At 39.8% G+C, this 21702-nt stretch overlaps 1 protein-coding gene across 1 annotated transcript in view; it reads right to left on the bottom strand.

The window, feature by feature from the left end:
• The window catches only part of THSD4 (thrombospondin type 1 domain containing 4), a 546728-nt gene that overhangs the window by 517397 nt on the left and 7629 nt on the right, over positions 1-21702 (bottom strand). Inside the window, exon 2 of the mRNA XM_054595598.1 lies at positions 19992-20061. Within this exon, the coding sequence (XP_054451573.1) occupies positions 19992-20061 (70 nt within the window). The remainder of the gene's footprint in view (positions 1-19991; positions 20062-21702) is intronic.

Below are 21702 nucleotides of genomic sequence, written 5' to 3'. Positions count from 1 at the left end.
TCAGAAGCATGCCATTAGAAACAGAAGGTCTGACAAATACCAGCTGGAAAAGACACAGTGCCTGCTTCAAGGTCAGCTTCCAGTTCTGGATGGGATCTGCGGCTGGACACCGGCTTCTGAGAGCGCACTGTATGCTGTTCTCTGAAGAGCATCTTTGTTTCCTGGTAGCCCTCGAAGGACATGCCCACATCTCAGTGCTGGCATCTGTGTGCTGCCCTGTCTCCTCCCTCCTCCTCCTGTCTTTACTGAGGTACAACACACATAACGTGAATCAAGGACACTCTCTGTAAATGTGTGACTTCTTACACTTTAAAGACCTAATCAATAGCCACCACCTAGGTCAAGACAAAGAATGTGTCCCACATCCTGGAAGGTCGCCTCATGCCCCTTGCTAGCCAATACCTAACCTCCTGCACACAGATATCCATTATTCTGATTTCATTGTCAGCACAAATTAGCTTTGCCTGTTCTAGAGCTAAATGTAAATGGAATCATACTTCATACTATTGGTACTTTCGGGTCTGGGTTCTTATGGTCAATAAGAAAAAGTTCATTCAGTGAATGAGTTCACATGAAATTCATTCAGTTGTTGCTTATATCAGTCGGGTGTTTTTAAGAGCTGTATTGAGATATAACTTACATTCAATAAAATGTACATACTTGAAGGGTAAGATCTGGTAAGTCTTCTCATACGTATTCACCCACAAAACCATCATCATCATCATCAACAAGATAATGTACATATCCATCACCCCGTAAGTTTCTTTGTCCCCCTTGGTAATTCCCCATCCTCCCTTTCCCTTTCTCCTCCACAAACACTGGTATTCATTCTGTCAGTATAGATTAATTGCCTTCCATTTCCTAGAAGTTTATATAAACGGAATAAAACAGCATGTCCACTTTTTGTATATATTCTTTTACTCATAATAATTATTTTGAGATTCACTCATGTTAGAGCATGTATCAACAGTCCCTTGCTTTTTGTTATTGAGTAGTATTTCTTCGTGCAGATAAACCATGGTTTACCCCTGTGTGTTCATGAATATTTGGGTTGTTTCCAGTTATGGCAAAAGATGCTATGAACATTCAGGTACAAGTCTATGTATGGATATATATTTTCTTTTCTCTTGTGTAAATACTGGATCATGTGATAGGTATATGTGTGACTTCTAAAGAAACTTCCAAACTGTTTTCCAAAGTAGCTTACCATTTTTATATTCCCACCAGCAGAGAATGAGGGAGCCGATTTCTTCACAAGCCCATCAGCCCTCACTCAGAATGACCGGTATTTTTAATTTTAGCCAGTTTAGTAGGCATGCAGTTGTATCTCATTGTGCTTTTAATTTGTATTTCCCTAATGACTAATGATGTTGAGTATCTTTTCATAAGCTTATTTGCCAACTATGTATCTTCCTTGGTGAAGTGTCATTTCAAATATTTTGCTTATTTCGCATCGGGCTGTTTTTCCTTATTATTGAAATTTTGAGATTTGCTTATAATATATCCTGGATACATGTCTTCTAATAGATACACGTTTTGTAAATATTTTCTCTCAATTTGGCTTGCCTTTTCATTCTCTTTAGAGTATTTTAGAACAGTACGTGTTAGTTTTAATAAAGTTCAACTGGTCAACTTTTTGTTTTATGGATTGTGACTTTGGTGCTATATCTCAAAAAAAATCTTTGACTAGTGCAAAGTCACAAATACTTTCTCCTTTGTTTTCTTCTAGAAGATTTAAGGATATTAGTTTTATATATGATCAATTTTAGTTAATTTTCATATATTGTACAAGGTATAAACTAAGGTTCATCCCTTTGCATGTGGATATCCAATTTTTCCAGCATTATTTGTTGAAAAGACTGTCCTTTCTCCATTGAATTGCCCTTGCATCTTTGTCAAAAATCAGTTGTCCATATATTTGCAGATCTCTTTCTGTACTCTATTCTGTTCCACTATCTATTTATCTACTTTTACACCAAAAACATGCTATCTTGGTTACTGTAGCTTTATGGTAATATAAATATTCAATAGTCTGACTCTTGCAATTCTGTTCTTTCTGAATATTGTTTTGGATATTCTAGGTCCTCTGAATTTTCATAAGGATTTTTTAATCACTTTGTCAGTTTTTGCAAAAAAGTCTGTTAAAACCTTTGTTGTAATTGTGTTAATCTATAGATCAATTTGGGGAAAATGGTATCTTAACAATATCGAGTTTCTTGATTTATAAATATGGTACGTTTCTCCACTTATTTATTGTAAGCCTTTAATTAATGATGTTTTGTAGTTAAAAGTATATATAGGTCTTTCACCACTAGGTATTTCATATTTTTCATGCTACTGTGAATTATATTTTTTTAATTTAATTTTTTTCACTTTTCATTGGAACCAATTTCATATAGAAATACAATTGGTTACTTGCATATTGATGTTATATCCAATAACGAAAGCTAAACTCACATATTCAAGTAGCCCTTTTCAGATTTCATCAGATTTTCTACAGACAATTTTGCTGTCTGCAAATAAAGACCATTTTACTTCTTCCTTTTGAATCTGGATGCATTTTATTTGTTTTCATTGCCTGATTGTACTGTTCAGAACTTCCAGTACAATGCAGAATCATAAGTGGTAAGAGAAGACAGCCTTGTCTTTTTCCTGGTCGTATAAGGTAAACACTGAGTCTTTCACCATAAAGTATGATGAGCTATAGGTTTTGGGTATATGTCCCTTATTAGATTAAATCAAGTTTCTTTTTATTCCTACTTTGCGGAGATGTTTTATCAGGAATGAATGTCAGATTCTATCAAAACTTCTGTATTTAATGAGATAATCATATGGTTTTTCTTTTTTAGTCTGTTAATATTTATAATGAAATACACTGATTCATTTTTAAATGTTAAACCAACTTTGTATTCCTGGAATAAAGCCTTCTTATTCATGATGCACTATCACTTCCTATAATATTGAACTTAATTTGCTAAAATTTTATGTAGAACTTCAGTATCTATGTTTATGTTGGGTGATTACTTATAGTTTTCTTACTTTGTGATATCTTTATTTGGCTTTGTTATTTAATACCGGTCTCACAGAATGAGTTGGGAAGTTTGCTACCTCTTCAATTGTCTGGAAGAGTTTGTGTTAAATTAGTATTATTTCTTCCTCAAATATTTGTAAGAATTCACCAGGGAAGCCATCAGGACCTAAAGTTCTCTTTGCAGGAGGGTTTTTAACTACAAAGAAATTCCATTTCTCTAATAAATATAGAAATGTCCAGATTACCCATTTCTTCTTGAGTGAGCTTTGGTAGTTTGCATCTTTCAAATAATTTGTCTTTTCATCGAAGTTGTTGAATTTATAGGGATAAAGGTATTCACAACATTTCCTTACTATCTTGTTAACGTCCACAGAATTTGTAGCGCTGTCACCACTCTGCCTCATGCTAATGGTAATTTGTGTCTTCGCTTTTTTTTAATTCTGATCTCTCTGGCTCAGATTTATCCATTTTATTAATTTTCATAAAAAAAACACAGCTTTTGGTTTAAATGGTTTTCTCTACAATTCTTGTATCTATTTTATAGATTTTTGCTTTTATCTCATTTCCTTTCTTCCTTTTTAAAGATTTTCACTTACTTATTTTTAGAGAGAGGAGAAAAGAGGAAGGAGAGGAAGAGAAACTTCGATGTGAGAGAGAAACGCCAATCAGTTGCGTCTCATACGTGCCCCGACTGGGAACCAAATCCACAACCCAGGCATGTGTCCTGACCAGGAGTCAAACTGTTACCGCTTTGTGGGGTGATGCCCAACCAACTGAGCCACGCTGATCAAGGCCTTATTTCCATTCTACTTCCTTTGAGTCTAATTGCTCTTCTTTTGCTAGTGGCTTATGGTGAAAACTGACATCGTTGAGTTGATAACATTTTTGTCTTTATAGGTATTTATTTATATAAATTTCCCACTAAGTAGAATTTTAGCAACATCTCACATTTCTGATATTTTGTATTTTCAGTTTTAATCACATCAAAATACTTTCTAATTTCCCTTTCATTTCTTCTTTGACCCACAGATTAATTAAAAGTGTATTATTCCATTTCCAAATATTTGGAAATTTTCCAGTTATCTTTTTGTTGTTGATTTCTAATTTAATCCCATGCAATCAGAGAACAAACTGTCTGTAACTTGAATCCTGTTACATTAATACTTGTTTTATGGCCCAAAATACAATCTATCTTGTAAGTGTTCTTCATGCACCTGAAAAAAATGCATATCTGATTTTGAGAGAATATTCTACATACCATGTCAATTAAGTCAAGCTGGTTGATAGTAATAGTTCAGCCTTCTACATTCTTGTTGATTTTTCTGTCTATATTCACTGTCAATATTAGAAAAGAGGTATGGAAATCTGACTGTAATTGCACATTTGTCTGTTTCTCTCTGCTGTTATAAGATTTTGCTTCAGTCATTTGAAATAAATGTTTAGGATTATGTTCTCTTGATAAATTGACTCCTTTACTATTATGAAATAACCCTCTTTATCCTTGATAATATTCTCTGTTCTGAAATCTACTTTTTATGATAGTAGTAGAGTCCCTCTAGCTTTCTTTTTTACTAGTGTTAATATGCTAGTGGTAATATGCCATCCTTTAACTTTTAACTTATTTGTGTCTTAAGTGTATGTTGTATAGACAGCATATAGTTGTATGTTGGTTTTTTTTGCATTTTTTAAAATCCTCACCTGAGGGTATGTTTATTGACCGGAGGGAGAAAGAGAAATATCAAGTGAGAGAGAACATCCATCAGTTGCCTCATGTACACGCCCCAACAGGGGACTGAACCCACAACCTAGGTATATACCCTTGCCAGGGATCAAAGCCACAAAATTTTGGTGTGTGGGATGATACTTTGACCAACTAAACCAACTACCCAGAGCTGTATGTCTTGTTTTTCATCCACTCTGTCAATCTCTGACTTTTAGCTGAGGTATATTGTCATTAATATAATTATATTTAAGTCTATCATCTTGCCATTTGTTTTTCAGTTGTACCATCTGTTATTTGATCTCTTTTCCTGTATTCTTTTGAATTATTTAAATATCGTTGTGATTTTATTTATTTCCTGTTTTAGCTTGTGAACCAAAGTTGTAGGAAGTGGAAGGCTAGGGGGTGAAGGGATTGAGCAAAACGGAAAAACAACTCATGGACATGGACAACAGCGTGGTGAATGCTGGGTGGAGGGGAGTGTAAGGGGACTCAATTGTAATGGAAAAAATATACAATAAAGATTTTTAAAATTATTTGTTTTGTTAATTGAATGGTTGTTTTAGGGTTTAGAGTATACATTTTATTATAGGCTTAACTAACATGATACCATTTTACATATAAGAACCTCACAATGTTACCATTTATCTTCTTCTAGCATTTATGATATCACTGTCATACAGTTTATGTTATAAACCCCACAACATGTTAGTATTGTATTTATTTAAAGAATCAATCTTTAAGAGAGTCAAATAATTTTTTTTAAACCTGACACATTTACTCATGTAGGTATTATTTCTGGTGTATTTAATTCCTTTGTATAGATCCATATCTCCATCTGATATTATTTCCTTCTCCATAAAGAACTTCCTTGCTCTTATGGTATACATATAGTGCAGCATTTGAAAATCTAAAAGTGTCTTTATTTTATCTTTATTTTTAGAAGGTATTTTTCTGGACATAGAATTCTAGGTTGAAAGTTTCATTCTTTCATACTTTAAAGATATTACTTCATTTGCATGAGTAATAGGAGATAAGAAATATACTGCCATCCTTATCTTTGTTTCTGTGTTTGCAATATGTCTTTTTTTATGGGGGGGGGTTAAATTTTTTTTCTTAATCGTCAGCTTTGAACAATTTGATTATGATTTCACTTGGTGCCATTTTCCTCATATTTCTAGTGCTTGGAGTTCATTGATATTCTTGGGTTCATAGTTTTCATCAAATTTGTAACATTTTCTAACAATATTTTAAAAATATTTTTTATGTTACCCCTCCCCACTTCTTCGCTTTTGGTACTCCAGTTACACATATAAAACCCCACCTGAAGTTGTCCCAGAGCTCGCGATGCTCTTTTTCATCCTTTAAAATTTTTTTTTTTCATTCTGTGTTTCATTTTGGAAAGTTTCTAAAGTTAAATCTTTAGGTTCACTTATCTTTTCTTCTGCACTGTTTAATCTGCAATTAATCAGACCCAGTGTATTTTTCATTTCAAACCCTGTCATTTTCATCTTAAGAAGCTTGATGAAGGTGTTATTTTGTATCTTCCATGTCTCTACTTAACTTTTTGAATATACAGAATACAGTTTTAATAACCTTTACTATCCTTATTTTCAAATTCTAAATCTGTGTCAGGTCTGAGTTGGTTTCAAATGATTGATTCTTCTCCCCATTATGCTTTATAGGGGGGTTTAATTTTTTTTAAACCCCCTTATGATGCTAATATTTTCCTGCTTCTGTGCATGCCTGTAATTTTTAACTAAATACCAAACACCTCGAATTTTACCTTTTTGGGTGTGCAATAATTTTATATTACTGTATTCATGAGCTTGGTGCTAGGATAGTTATTTACTAACAGTTTTATCCTCTCCAGTAGGACCTTTATGGTTTGTTAGTTAAATCAAAACAATTCACAATTTAGGGTCAATTATTCCCCCAGTAGTAAGGCAAGAATTTCCTGTTTATTCTCTCCAATGGCCACAGATTATGAGTTTTTAAAGTCTGGCTGCTGGAAAGAGTCTCTGCTCCCGGTGCTGCAAGAGTACTAGGCACCATTCCCTGGAGTCTTTTGGAGGATTCTTTTCTGGCTTCATGCTGTTTCCTCATAAGTGTGTGCTGATCAGTAATGAACTGTAGCCATGGAGATCTCTACAGTCATCTCTCTGGGTAGCTCTTTCCTCTTTAGCACTCTGTTCTGCAGGCTCTTCACCTGGTCTTACTGGATTTCCCAGTCCATTTCCTTGACTCAAGGATTCCAACAGGTTCTGACTGGATTCCCATTTCCTCCTCCCATTCCAAGGGTAGAAAATTCTCTGAAAGCAGTTAGCTGGGGAAATTTTAGGGTTCAACTCATTTGTTTCCCATCTCTGAGGGATCATTGTATTTTATTGACCGATACCAAGGTTTTGGAAAACAGTTTTTATACACATTGTCCGGTTTTGTTCCAGTTTGGTTGTTTCAGGTAAAGCAGTAAGGGGAGATCTGGTCCCTGTTGCTCTATGTTGACAATTTTGTTCTTTTTTTTAGTTCAGAAGGTAAACCCAATCCCTGTTGTTCCATCTTGATTAGAAACAAGTCTAATTTTTTCAGTTGTTGTTTAGTGTTTTCTTGCTTGGATATACTAAATTTACCCATTCTCTTGTTGATAAACTTTGGATTATTTCCACTTTTGAGTCATTGTAAATTAAACTGCTGTGAACATCCTTATGTATGTGTTTTGGTGAATACATGCACTAATTTCTCTTGGGTAAATACCTAGGAGAAGAGACAGGTCATCAGACAGGCATATATTTAGCTTTAAGATATGCTGCCAGTTTTTCATATGAGTTCATTATTTTAACCTCCCACTATCAATATAAGAAAGCTCCAGTTACTCCACATCCTCATCAGCATTCGGTACTGTCACTGTTTTTCATTTCAAGCCATTCTGGTGCTGTCTCATTTCCATTTGTGTTTCCCTGAGGCCTAATGATTTTGATTGGGCACCTTCCCATATGCTCATTGGCCATTAGAATATCCCCCTTACATGAAGTGTCTATTCCAGTCTTTTGCCCATTTTAAAACTGCATTGCTCAATTTTTTCTTAATGATTAGCAGGGACATTTTTATACATTCTGAACATAAATCTTTTGTCAAATATTTTACTGTGAATATCTTCACCCTGTTCATGGAGTATCTTTTCACTCTTATGGTATATTTTGATAAACAAAAGCTCTGAATTTTGATGTAGTCCAATTGTTTTATGGTTAATTCTCTTGGTGTCCTATTTAAGAAATCTTTGCCTACCCTAAATCATAAGGACATTTTCATGTTTTCTTCTAAAAGCATTACTGTTTTTTTTCTTCTTCTTCAATACAGCAGCAATAATATGAGAAATTTTATGTAGCCTAGAATTCCTCTTTGCCCTTCTACAGGCTTTCTGTACAACATTCCAGTGTATGACACTGTCAAGAGGCGATGTGAAGTCACTGGCCGCACATCCTACTGCAGTAATAGTAGGTTCTAACCTCATTATACAAGGTCCCCTGACATTCAATTGTGACTTGCTAATCAGTTAGCAAAACAAATATTTTGCTTCACCTTTACTTCATTTTGTAGTGTCTCTGTTCTTTTTGTTTGAAAGTTTCTTTAAATAACAGGTTAAAGAGCACTTCTCTTTGGCTGGTGGCCCTAGGAGTTTTTATTTCCTTCTTCTAGTTTCTCATTGTATTCTAGATTCTCTGTAATAATCATGCATACTTTTAATAACCAAAAAAAGTAAACTTAAAAAAAACCATTGGGTAGGGGAAAAGATGGCGGAGGAGTGAGTGGGAGTTGCACTGACCTCCTCTCAAGACCAAACTGGAATTGTGACTAGTGGAGAAATCACCTGGAAAATGGCAGAACGATAGAGGGAAAGGAGCCTTGGAGCTGTGGTCAGACAGTGGAATCAACTTTCACACATCCGAACAGGTGAGAAATACAGTGGAGGGTGGGCTGGGCACCCACGGGAACCAGCACCAGAGGGACAATGGCCAGTTGGATCCCCCTGAGAAGAACAGGGTCTGAATCATAAACAGGGACCCCTAGACTACAGCAGCTGAAACCAGGAAAACACACAGACAAAATGCAACCCCGAAAAGCTTAGGGGCGCTCTCTGCCAGAGACAGGTGGCTGGAGATGCAAAGAGACACTTAAAAGGCCAAGACAAAAACTTGCAGTGGAGCCGCCTTCCTTGATCTCTGGGTAGAGGCGGCAGGAGAGCGGGCTAGTGCCTGAGGAAAGACTGGCCAGGAAACCTTTGTGAAGAGAACAGAGACGGTGGCCAGCAGAGCCCCAGTGATAACTCACCTCCCCTTCTGCAGCTACCATCTCACTCAGGCATAAGGGAATCAATTAACCTGCCTTTTCCGTGCTCTGCACACAGCTTGTGCGTGTGTGGGCTGGGGGCGGAGTGCAGACTGGCTGGAAGAAATACAGGATCCCTGGCCAAAGGGGACACACAGCTGCCCAGAGACCCTCAAGGAGAGACTGGAGACAGAGGTGTTGGGGAAAGAACTGGAGGAGTGGCCAGAGAGTCCCAGAGCTGACTCTTTCCCCTTTCTGTAGTCTCCATTTTGTGCTAGCAGGCCACACCCCCAAAGAGCCAAAAGTGGGAAAGCACACATTAGATGGCCCTAAACAGCCCAGTGCAGGGGAGCGCTTGCCAGTAGCTGGCGGGTGCACACATGCAGGCCGGAGCCTGGGCGGGCCCTCTGAGTGCAGGCCCGCAGTGTGCAGCGAGGGCAGGCCTGGCAGGTGCCTGCACTGGTCGGCGAGGCTTGAGTGAGCTGGCATGAAAGTGCAGAGTGGCCCACAGAAATAGTGGATCCCTGGCCGAAGGGGTCACAGAGCTGCCCAGAGACCCTCGAGGAGAGACTGGAGACGGAGGCGTCGGGGAGTCCAGGTGCTGACTCTTCCCCAGTCCACGATCCCCATCTCGCTCATGTGGACTACTCCCCTGAGTGACAGCAGCCTATAAGAGCACAATAGTCCCGCCATCAGGTGGCACTGCTCCGCCCTGTGGTGCCTAAGCCTGACAAATGAGGGCAGAGTGACCAGGCTGACAATCGCAGGAGACAAACACAGACAGTAGACTCCTGGAAGGCTCGAATAAACGGCCCAAGGTCAGATACGGTCAACAACTGACATCGTCAGAGGCAAAATCAGAAATAAAAGTAAGTAAATAAATCAATAGAAAAAAAAGACCCACCTACTACCACAGAAGTTTAATCCACAAAGTCAGGAAATCTAGATGGATCAATTGAAGCAGAAGCAAAATAATAATAATAATAATAATAATAATAATAATAATAGACTCTCACAAAAATGGGAAGAAAAAGAAGTACCCCCCAAATGAGAGGAAAGGAGGAATCGCCACAGAGAGAGCTAAATGAAATAGAGGCGAGGGAACTATCAGATATTGAATTCAAAACAATGGTTCTAAGGAAGCTCAATGAGCTCAGCCAGCTCAAAGAGAACTATGAGAAACTGCAGAGACACTATCAAGATCTTACAGCAAACTATATCAACCTGGAAAAGGACAGAGAAACTATCAAGAAGACACAAGAGGATATGAAGAATACCATTTCTGAATTGAAGAACACAGTAGAAGGAATCCAAAGCAGGCTAGATGAGGCCAAGGATCAAATCAGTGAGATGGAGGATGAGGTAGAAAAAAGCTCCGAGAAAGAACAAGAAATGGAAAATAGACTGAAAAAGAATGAAGAGGCATTTAGGGAAATGCAGGACAACCTGAAACGCAAAAATATCCACATAATAGGGATACTAGAGAAGAAGAGAAGCAAAGGATAGAGAACCTTTTTGAAAAAGTAACAATGGAAAATTTCCCCAGTTGGAGGAGAGAAAAGGTCTCACGGATCCAGGAGGCACAGAGGGCCCATTCAAGAGGGACCCAAGGAGGCCCACTCTAAGACACATCTTCATTAAAATGGCAAATGTAAAAGACAAAGAGAGAATCCTAAAGGCAGCAAGGGAGAAACAGGGAGTAACATACAAAGGAGCCCCGATACAGCTAGCAGCTGACTTCTCAACAGAAACACTACAAGCCAGAAGGGAATGGAAAGAAATATTCCAAGTCATGAAAAGCAGAGGCCTACAACCAAGGCTGCTCTACCCAGCAAGGCTCTCAGTTAAAATAGAAGGGGAAATAAGGAGTTTCCCAGACAAAAGAAGGCTAAAAGAATACGTCTCAACCAAACCAGCACTACAAGATATGCTAAAGGGACTGGTTTAAGAAGATGAAGGAAAAGAATGAGAAAGAGAAAAACACAGGTACAAAGAGAACAAATGAATAAGTTTCTATGAATAATAACTCTCAATGTAAATGAACTAAATGCCCCAATCAAAAGACACAGGATAGTTGAATGGATAAGAAAACATGACCCACACATATGCTGCCTACAAGAGACCCACCTCAGAGCAAAATACATACACAGATTGAAAGTAAAGAGATGGAAAAAAATATTCCTAGCAAATGGGCAAGAAAAGAAAGCAGAAGCAGCAATACTTGTAACAGACAAAATAGATTTCAAAACAAAGGCCATAAAAAGAGACCCAGAGGGACACTTTATAATACTTAAAGGAGGAATCCATCAAGAAGACATAAACATTGTAAATTTATATGCTCCCATATATAGGAGCAGCCATATATATAAGGAAAATCTTGGACGACTTCAAAAAAGATATAGACAGCAACGCACTGATAGTAGTGGATTTTAACACCCCATGTCAAAAATGGACAGATCTTCCAAACAAAACATCAACAAGGATATTGTGGAGTTGAATGACGCATTAAATCAAATGGGCTTAACTGACATATACAGAACCTTACATCCCAAAGAAGCAAAATACACATTCTTTTCAAAGGCACATGGAACTTTTTCAAAGATAGACCACATGATAGGACACAAAGCAAGCCTCAGCAAATTCAGGAAAATTGAAATAATACCAAACTTTTTCTCGGACCACAAGGGCTTGAAACTGGAAATCAACCTCAAAGAGAAACTTCAAAAACCTGCAAACTCATTGAAACTGAACAGTAGACTATTAAACAATGAATGGGTCAATAATGAGATAAGAGAAGAAATCAAAAAGTTTCTGGAAACAAATGAAAATGAACAGACAATAGTCCAAAACCTATGGGACACAGCAAAGGCAGTCCTGAGAGGGAAGTTCATAGCAATACAGGCTTACCTAAAAAAGATAGAAACATTTCAAATAAATGACCTAACCCTACAACTTAAAACTGTAGAAACAACAACAAATAAATCCCAGAGCAAGTAGAAGGAAGGCAATAATCAAGATCAGAGCAGAACTAAATGACATAGAGACAAAAGGAATAATTCAAAGAATCAACCAATCCATGAGCTGATTCTATGAAAAGATAAATAAAATCGACAAGCCTTTAAGCAGACTCATCAAGACAAAAAGGGAGAGGACCCAAATTAATAATACAAGAAATGAAAGAGGAGAAATAACAACTCATGACACAGAAATACAAAAGATTGTAAGAAACTACTGTGAACAATTATATGCCAAGAAATTTGAAAACCTCGATAAAATGGACAAATTTCTATAAAAGTATAATCTTCCAGCACTAAAGGAGGACGAAACAGAAAGCTTGAACAGACTGATAACAGCTGAGGAAGTTGAGGCAGTAATAAAGAAACTCCCGGCACACAAAAGCCCTGGGCCTGATGGTTTCACAGGAGAATTTTACAAAACATTTAAGGAAGAGCTAACCCCTGTCCTTCTCAGACTATTCCAAAAAATCCAAGAGGAGGGAAGACTCCTAGACTCTTTTTATGAGGCCAGCATCACCCTAATCCCAAAACCAGACAAAGACCCTACAAAGAAAGAAAACTACAGGCCAATTTCGCTGATGAACATAGATGCTAAAATCCTCAACAAAATATTGGCAAACCGCATCCAGCAATACATTAAAAAGATTATCCACCATGATCAAGTGGGATTCATCCCAGGGATGCAGGGATGGTTCAATATACGCAAGTCAATAAACATAATACATCACATAAATAAAAGAAAAGACAAAAACCACATGATCATCTCGATAGATGCAGAAAAATCATTCGATAAAATACAGCACCCATTTATGATCAAAACACTCAGCAAATTGGGAATAAATGGGGCGTTCCTCAACATAATAAAGGCCACATATGAAAAACCTACAGCCAACATCATACTCAATGGGCAAAAACTAAAAGCTTTCCCACTAAGATTGGGAACACGACAAGGATGTCCACTTTCACCGCTTCTTTTCAACATAGTTTTGGAAGTCCTAGCCATAGCGGTCAGACAAGAGAAAGAATAAAAGGCATCCAAATAGGAAAGGAGGGAGTAACACTATCATTGTTTGCAGATGACATGATAGTGTACATAGAAAACCCTGTAGACTCCATCAAAAAACTACTCAACCTAATAAATGAATTTGGGAAAACAGAGGGATACAAAGTCAATATTTGGAAATCAAAGGCATTTTTGTACACCAGCAATGAAATAGAAGAAGAAGAAATCAGAAAAAAAATACCATTCGATATAGCAAGAAGAAAAATAAAGTACCTAGGAATAAATTTAACCAAGGAGGTAAAAGACCTGTACACAGAAAACTATACAACATTGAAGAAAGAAATTAAGGAAGACACAAATAAATGGAAGCATATACCGTGCTCATGGATTGGAAGAATTAATATCATCAAAATGTCCATACTACCCAAAGCAATGTATAGATTCAACACAATCCCTATTAAAATAGCAATGATGTATTTCACAGAAATAGAATAGACATTTCAAAACTTTATATGCAAACATAAATGACCCCGAATACCCGCAGCAATTTTGAGAAAGAAAAACAAAGTAGGAGGGATCACACTACCAGACATCAAACTGTATTACAAAGCCACTATACTCAAAACAATCTGGTACTGGCACAAGAACAGATCCAGAGACCAGTGGAACAGAATAGAAAGACCAGAAATAAGCCCAAGTCTATATGGACAACTAATATTCGACAAAGGGGGCAGAAGCATACAATGGAGTAATAATAGCTTTTTCAACAAATGCTATCGGGAGAGCTGGACGGCTACATGCAAAAAATTGAAATTGGATCATCAGCTGACACCATACACAAAAATAAACTCAAGATGGATAAAAGACTTAAATAGAAGTCGCAACACCATCAAAGTCCTCGAGGAGAACATTGGCAGGACACTCTCAGATATCCCACACAGCCATTTTTTCACTGATATGTCTCCTAAAGCAAGGGACATAAAGGAAAGAATAAACAAGTGGACCTCATCAAAATAAGAAGCTTCTGCATGGCTAAAGAAAATATCAGCAAAATGAAAAGGGAGCCAACCGTATTGGAAAATACATTTGCTAATGATACATCAGATAGAGGTTTGATCTCCAAAATATATAAAGAACTCACACAAGTCCACTGCAAGAAAATAAATGATCCAATCAAAAAATGGGCAAAGGACCTGGGCAGACGCTTTTCCAAGGAAGAGATACAGAGGGCCCAGAGACATTTGAAAGGATGCTCGGCATCACTAGCTATCAGAGAAATGCAGATCAAAACCACAATGAGATACCACTTCACACCGGTCAGAATGGCCATCATAAACAGATCCACAAACAACAGGTGCTGGTGAGGCTGTGGAGAAAAGGGGACACTAGTCCACTGTTGGTGGGAATGCAGACTGGTGCAGCCATTGTGGAAAGCAGTGTGGAATTTCCTCAAAAAGCTGAAAACGGAACTGCCTTTTGATCCAGTGATTCCCCTGCTGGGACTATACCCTAAGAATCCCAAAACGCCAATTCAAAAGAACCTATGTACCCCAATGTTCATAGCAGCACCATTTACAATAGCAAAGTGTTGGAAGCAACCTAAATGCCCATCGGTAGATGATTGGGTCAAAAAATAATGGTACATATACACAATGGAATACTACGCAGCAGAAAGAAAAAAAGAACTACTATACTTCGCGACAGCATGGATGGAACTGGAGAGCATTATGCTAAGCGAAATAAGCCAGGGGGCGAAAGACAAATACCATATGATCTCACCTATAAGTGGAACCTAACCAACAAAACGAAGATATAAGGAAAATAAGACCAGCAGCACTGAAAGAAAAAAGAAGCCAACAGAGATAAGAGGGTAGAAGTGAGGGGCAGGTGGGGGAAAAGGAAGGGAAGGGTCAAGTCAAGGAACATATAGCAAGGACTCATGGACAAAGCCAAAGTGGGGAAGGACTGAGGGAGGGGCAGGGGAAAGTGGTGGGGGGAAGGTGAAGCCAAATGTATTTGAAAAAATAAATTAATTAATTTAAAAAAACCACTGGGCAGTTGTGATGAAAACAAAACAGTGTTTCACGATTCCTTCCCATATGTGTGATGTTGACCATGCACATTATGAATTATAAGGCAACTTACTCAGTGAATGTCTGTCAGGCAGACATTATAACGGTCTCATTACTTACAAGCTTTCTACACTTGACATATTTTCCCTTGTTAATAACTTAATAAGTTATTAATTTAATAATATAACATAATAATAATATAACTTAATAAGTTATTAACAAGTTATTAATAAGTTATTTCCATAATAACTTATGGAAAACTTATGGTTTGTATTAAAGTCTTGCTCAGGTTTTTTTACTGCTCTTGGTCTTACCTTATCTGCAAATGAAGCCGTATGAGTGTTAAATATATAATCATTTGCCAAGTGCCATTAAGTAACTACTAAGAGCAGAGGGTACACAATCCTTGGTGATACTGTGCATGTTGCAGGAACAAGAGGACTCCCACGCTCTCCAACACAGTCATCTTTTCCTGCATTATTATGGGGCAGTTTTTATAGACGTGTATACAGGCACCCGAGTGACATTTAGATATTCAAAGTTTACTCGACAGCATTTACAAATTATCTTTTCCTCAGAATTATTTACACTGTAAAAATGCTCCCATATCCTAAAGTTGAACATGGTATTGTAATGAGGAAGGAAAAAAGATGTCCTTTAGTGGCTAGTTTTCATATACATACTAAACTACAACATGTGCAAATTAGTAATGCTCTCCCTTAAGAATTTACCATAAATGTTTTTCTAACTCTTTTTGCTGCTTTCATTTTTGCCACAAAATGGGTCAGCAGAAACTCAATTACGATTTATCTAAGTAATAAAAATAATTTGATAACAATCACAATTCTTATGTTTTAGCAAAATATATACTTTTTTTCTCAAATCCTTTGTGTTCCTTAAAGTCCCAGGAGGAGACAATTTTCAACTTCAAATTCCAAGTACACTTTTAGTTAAGTCCTCTCTAACCTGACTTTAGAGCAGTGGTTGGCAAACTGTGGACCACGGGCCAAATCTGGTTTACCATCTATTTTTCCAAATAAAGTTTTATTAGAAAACATTCATGCACGTTCATTTACGTATTACCTAAGGCTGCCTTTGTGCTACAAAAGCAGAACTGAGTAGTTGTGACAGAGACTTTGTAGCCCAGAAAGCCTACAATATTCACAAATGATCCCCAGATTTTTAAAGAGAAAAATGTCTGACCCTTGTTTTAATAAGTGTCTCCATATTTCTTATGTTGCAGAAATAGGTGCTACTACTGCTTCTCTTGCCCTACGAGGAAGTTTTCTTTCTTCTAGTTTTTCATTGTTTTCTAAATTCCATGTAATAAACATGCATAATTTTTGCAAGAATTTTGAGGATATAGCGAAGCAAGAAGACAGCTTCATAAAGCTCCAACAGAACATCAAGAAGAAACCCCCCACCCAAGAAAGTATTGAATCCTTTTTTCTCTGAGGTGAAGGACGATATGATCCCGGCTGCCAAAATGCATATAATTAATTATGTTTGAGAACTGTCCTAAAATGTATATTCTCCAAGAAAAAGAATCTATAAATAATTTTGGAAAAATATTTTAATCTCAAAGTTCTTATTAATATTTTGATAAGTATGATATACCAAGATAGAATACTTTTTGCTCAATTTTAAGTTCAACTTTCTAAAGTAACTCATAAACCATTTTTCTTCATTTCTCAGAAGGAATACTTTAAGCATGATTAGAGCAATACATGTATATATAATTAAGGCTAACTTGAAAAATTAAGAGAGATAGCATACTAAATTGATCATTTATAAAATACTTTCAGCTATGATCGTCTATTTGAGCAACAACAGCAAAAAAAGAACACTGGTACATTGATTCAACTATTAAGATCAATAATGTTGATAATTCCAAACAGTAATAAATAATACAACTTAGTAATGAAAACAGAAGAGAGTCCAACTGCTATGACAAAAATAGCATATGCTGGATGACTTATGGACCATGTAAATTTATTTTCACAGTTCTGGAGGCTGGGATGTTTGAGATTCAGGGACCTTCGGAGTTGGTGTCTGGTAAGTCAGATATGAATAAAACTCAGGGCCTGATTTACCCTGAGACAAACTGCTCTCCAGCTTCAAACTGTGAGATCAAACATGTTACGCGCTTCCAAACTGCAATGGTGGTCAGGCACAGGACTGACATTCTCCACTCAGAGAAAGAGGAAAGAAGAAAGGAAAGGCAGGTTCTGAGAAAGTCTAAAACCCAATGAAACGAATTCCATTAGACCTTAAGGCCCAAGAATAATCTTCCCTGGCTTGATGTTCTGCCGTCCAGGCCCACTGGGGCAGTCAGTGGTCCTGCCCCCAGCTTTGCTGGACAGGGGTTGAGGCCCCAGGGCTCCAGGCTGCCCTGCCCCACATCTTTGGGCAGCCCTACCCCACTGTGGCTCTCTAGAATTGGGGTGCTGGGGCCATGGCTATGCTGGGAGGCCTTGTTTTTTGAAATCTAGGTGGAGGCAGCCATGCTCCCCTGGCTCTGCTGGGCACAGCCTGCTCCTCATCTAGCCACTGAGCAGCGCCTGGGATAGCTGAGTTGCTCAGCGCCAGAGTGCAGGGAGAGGAGACCAAGCCGGGTGGTGCAGAGGGGAGCCAGGTCCAGAAGACACCAGCAGCCCCTCATTTGGACTCTTCCATTGTCTTGGACAATAGCTTCTGGCTTCTGTCAAGATGGCTGACTAGTCTCCTTATCAAATGGTCTCCTGGCAACACCCTCATCTTTCCTAAACAGGTTTTCTCATTCTTTTCAATATGGATAAGCTGAGAATTTTCCAAATTATTAAGTTCTGTGTACTGCTTACCTTCCAATTAACAATCCATCTTGAAGTCATTTTCTTCTTGCATTTTACTGCATACAGTCAAGAGAAACCAGGCCACTGCTTTAATACTTTGCTTAGTTAGACATTGCTTCAGCTAAATCTCTAATTTGACCACTTGCAAGTTCGACCTTCCACACAACACTACAACACGAACACAGCTCAGCCAAGCTCTTTGCCACTTCATGACGCGCATGGCCTTTCCTCCAGTTTCCAGTAATGTGTTGCTCATTTCCATCTGATTCCTCATCAGAATGACACCTACCATTCCTATTCCTACCCATATTCTGTTCGGCATCACTGTGGCCTTCTCTAAGAAGACTGAGGCTTTCTCTACAATGCTTTTCTGTTCTTTCTCAGCTCTCATCAGAACTGCCTTTAAAAGAACATTCATGGCCATGTAAGCTTTTTTTAACCTGCAACCTCAAAACTCTTCTAGCCTTTCTCATCATCCAGTTCTTCAAGAAGTGCCATAGACTGGGTGCTTTATAAACAACACAATGTATTCCTCACAGTTCTTGAGGCTGGAAGTCGGAGACCGTGGTGCCTTCCGGGCTTCTCATTGTGTCCTCTCAGGACAGAGCAGCAGTTTGCTCAGGATTCCAATAAGGGCACTAATTCCACTCACTCTGTGACGTAATCTCTGCCCACAGGCCCATGGGGTGGGGCTGAGGAGTGTGAATTTCCAACATGATGTTTAGACCTTGGACAGGTTTTACACTCCTTCAGTCATTCAACAAGTATCTTATTGAGCGCCTGCGATATTCCAAGAGCTGGAAATATGACAGTAAACAAGACAGGCCAGATCCCACTTTCATGGAGCTGACATCTGAGTGAAGCATACAATACAATATAACACAGGTTTATATCTGGCCTAGAAAGAGAAATCCAGGGCATAATCCACAGACCCGAAAGAAATTAGAGTAATCAGGCAGGAACATCAAGAACTCCTCCCAAGAAGGGTCACATCTAGGCAAACCTGTGCACACATTCTTGTTTCCTCAGCTCCCTCCTCTCCTGGACTTCCCCTTGAAAACCTTTTCCAGGAAAGGTTCCAGCCGGCACAGTCACACTGAGATACACACTGCTGACCTGCTATTCCTTTCAGAAGTGTCTGCATTTTGCTCCATGTAGCTATGAGACACTCCTAGACAGCAGAAAGGGACCTTAGGGACCTTCTCAGAGTCATGCCATGCATCCACTTCTAAGGAAGCATTCCTCATGCACCTGCTCTCCTGCAGGCTTGTTTAGGCAACAGTGAACAGTTTTACTAGGAAGCACACAGAGCCTGAAGGGAGGTGTGCCTGAAACTGTACACTTGTCCCTCCAGCTGCTCTGTCCACCCTGTTTCACCTCGCTCTGCAGCCCAGGAGGCTGGCCTTTGAGGACTGCATCACTGGCTTTTGGTCTTCTGTCCTTGGTTGGCTTCAGCTAAAGGGAGTCCCCGCAGAAGACAGAGGGAGGAGGAAAGCGAGGGCCAGGTCCTTACTTCCCTGCTTCCTCCCTGCCCGGTCACAGGTTGACAGAGGTTGTGTCCTCTGTCAAAGATTCTGGCTCCCCATGAGAGGGCCTCTTCTATAGCCAGAGCCCCAGCCACGGCCCTCTCTCTAATCATCCACACCCCTTGCCCCTGGAGGTGCCCCTGGAGGGTGCAAGCTCCAAACCAGTGCTCCACCACTGCCCGATATGTGGTCTTCTCGCTGACCCCTCCTGAACTGCCCCATTCGAAGGGACACAGGCTGCACAGCCGGCACTGCCTCTGGGCAGAGACTGACTCTGGGCACCAGCTTCATATCAAGCTCCAAGGACTTAGGAAGGTTCGCGGGACTGGTGAACATTCCATAAACGATGCTTCCTCTCAGAAGCAGCAGCGACTCACCTCCAAACCGAACAAAACTCAGGGCGGCAAGCAGAGTGAGCCCAGTGCCCTCTGCAGAGGAGGAAAGCCTCTGAATGTCATGGCTTACCTTTCTGTGCTCAGTGGATGGATGTGGGCAGACGAGCTGGAATCCAAGCAGCAGCAGGGAAGCCAGGACACTGAGAAGGAAAAACAGCAACAGGCAGGGCTGTGAGTATGTTCCAGGCAGCAGCACCAGTGGAAGGCAGCACCTCCATCTCAGTATTGAAAGAGAGACATCGGTCCAACCTGGAGTCTGGGATGTGACCTAGTGAAGAGGCAAAGGGCAGGCCACAGAGGGCAGGCAACAGAGCAATGGGCAGGGCCAGGGCGGGGGAAAGATCTGGGAGCAAACCCAGCAATGCCACTTCCTGGAGGGGTTTCTAGGTGAGGACAGTTAACTTCTTTGAGCTTTGGCTCCTTCCTTGTAAAACTGGGGAGAGCAACAGAAGCTGGCTCCGAGGTTTGGGGAGGACTAAACTGGCTGGCACAGAGCACGTGCCAGTGCGAGCTTGGCCCATGCGGAGCTGGTCAGGTTGGGGCTTCAGAACCTGGCCAGGGAAGCTCCTCTCCCACCCTCAGGCTTTTCTCGGAACTTCCTCTGCCAGGGCTGGGCCCTTCGGTGTCACATATGTTCTCCACGGATGGGATTAGCTGTGTTAAGCCCCACTGTCACCAACCTTGATTAGGGCTTGTCATCAAATAAAGGGAAGGTGTAGTAATCGGAGCCAGCTGGCCCTAAGACAGCAGGGTGTGCTGGGAGAGCGAGAAGCTTTGGATTTAAACACATCTAGGCTAGAATCCCAACTCCACCCTTCCCATCTGGGGGATACTGGGTAAGCTAATGTCCGCGCGCCTCAATGTACTCATCTTCTGTAAGGATCACTGCCGATGACACAGGTGAAAACAGCAGCACAATCTGTTAGTCAGAGGAGACAAGTATTGTCAAGTGAATTGCCCAAAGTCCCTTGATTTCAAATCATCAACAGCATTGTTTTAAGCATCCCTGCAAAAGGCCTCTGGCCCACTTAGCAGTCTTGAATCCTTTCTAGGGTTTAACCCTGAGGGCAGAAGTTAAGCAACCAGGAGTTCTCAACCTTGTTGAAGCCTCCAACATAACGCAGAGATTAAATTAAAAAAATAAAATAAAATGCTGCCTTGTCCAAGGAAAACTCTCTGTGTGGAGGTGGAGATGAGAAAGAAAACCTGTCTGGACCCGGGTTAGAGCTTGTGGAGGTAGAAAAGGCTCCTGCGATCTCTAAAAATCCTAAATTCCACCTAACTCCCACTTGTATGTAAATGAGCCCTGCCCTAACAGCTACACAGAGTGGACAAGGACAGACTGCTTAGAGACTGTGCTGGCACAAGGAGCAGGGCAAAGGGACAGGGAACCAGGTGTTCAACGCATCCTTTCTGCTTTTGCCTTCGAGCTGCAGCTGAGGTCCCCCTGCAGAGGACTGCAAGTATTCCACATGCACACGTTCCAAAGAGACGGGCTGCACGTCTCTGAGGACTGAAGAAGGAGGTGCCCCCCAGCAACAGGGTGCGGGGCGAAGGCATCTAAAAGAGTGGGTGTGACCACGGCGCTAGGACAGGACAGCTTCTCCTAGTGGTACCCTTACTGAATCCAGTAACATGTGTGTCCACACTCAGGAGTCTCTGCTCCTTGGTTACATGACCTTGGGTAAATCACCTCTGTGCCACAGTTTCCTCATCTGTAAAATGGAAATAATGTCATCTGCCCTGCTGACCTCGAATGAATGTGCAAGAAAGCGCATTAT

The sequence above is a fragment of the Pteronotus mesoamericanus genome, unplaced genomic scaffold (genome assembly GCF_021234165.1).
Source record: "Pteronotus mesoamericanus isolate MK-2021 breed Mesoamerican mustached bat unplaced genomic scaffold, CSHL_Meso_final contig_100, whole genome shotgun sequence".
NCBI classification, from domain to species: domain Eukaryota; kingdom Metazoa; phylum Chordata; class Mammalia; order Chiroptera; family Mormoopidae; genus Pteronotus; species Pteronotus mesoamericanus.
This window is presented reverse-complemented; position numbering and strand designations above follow the sequence as displayed.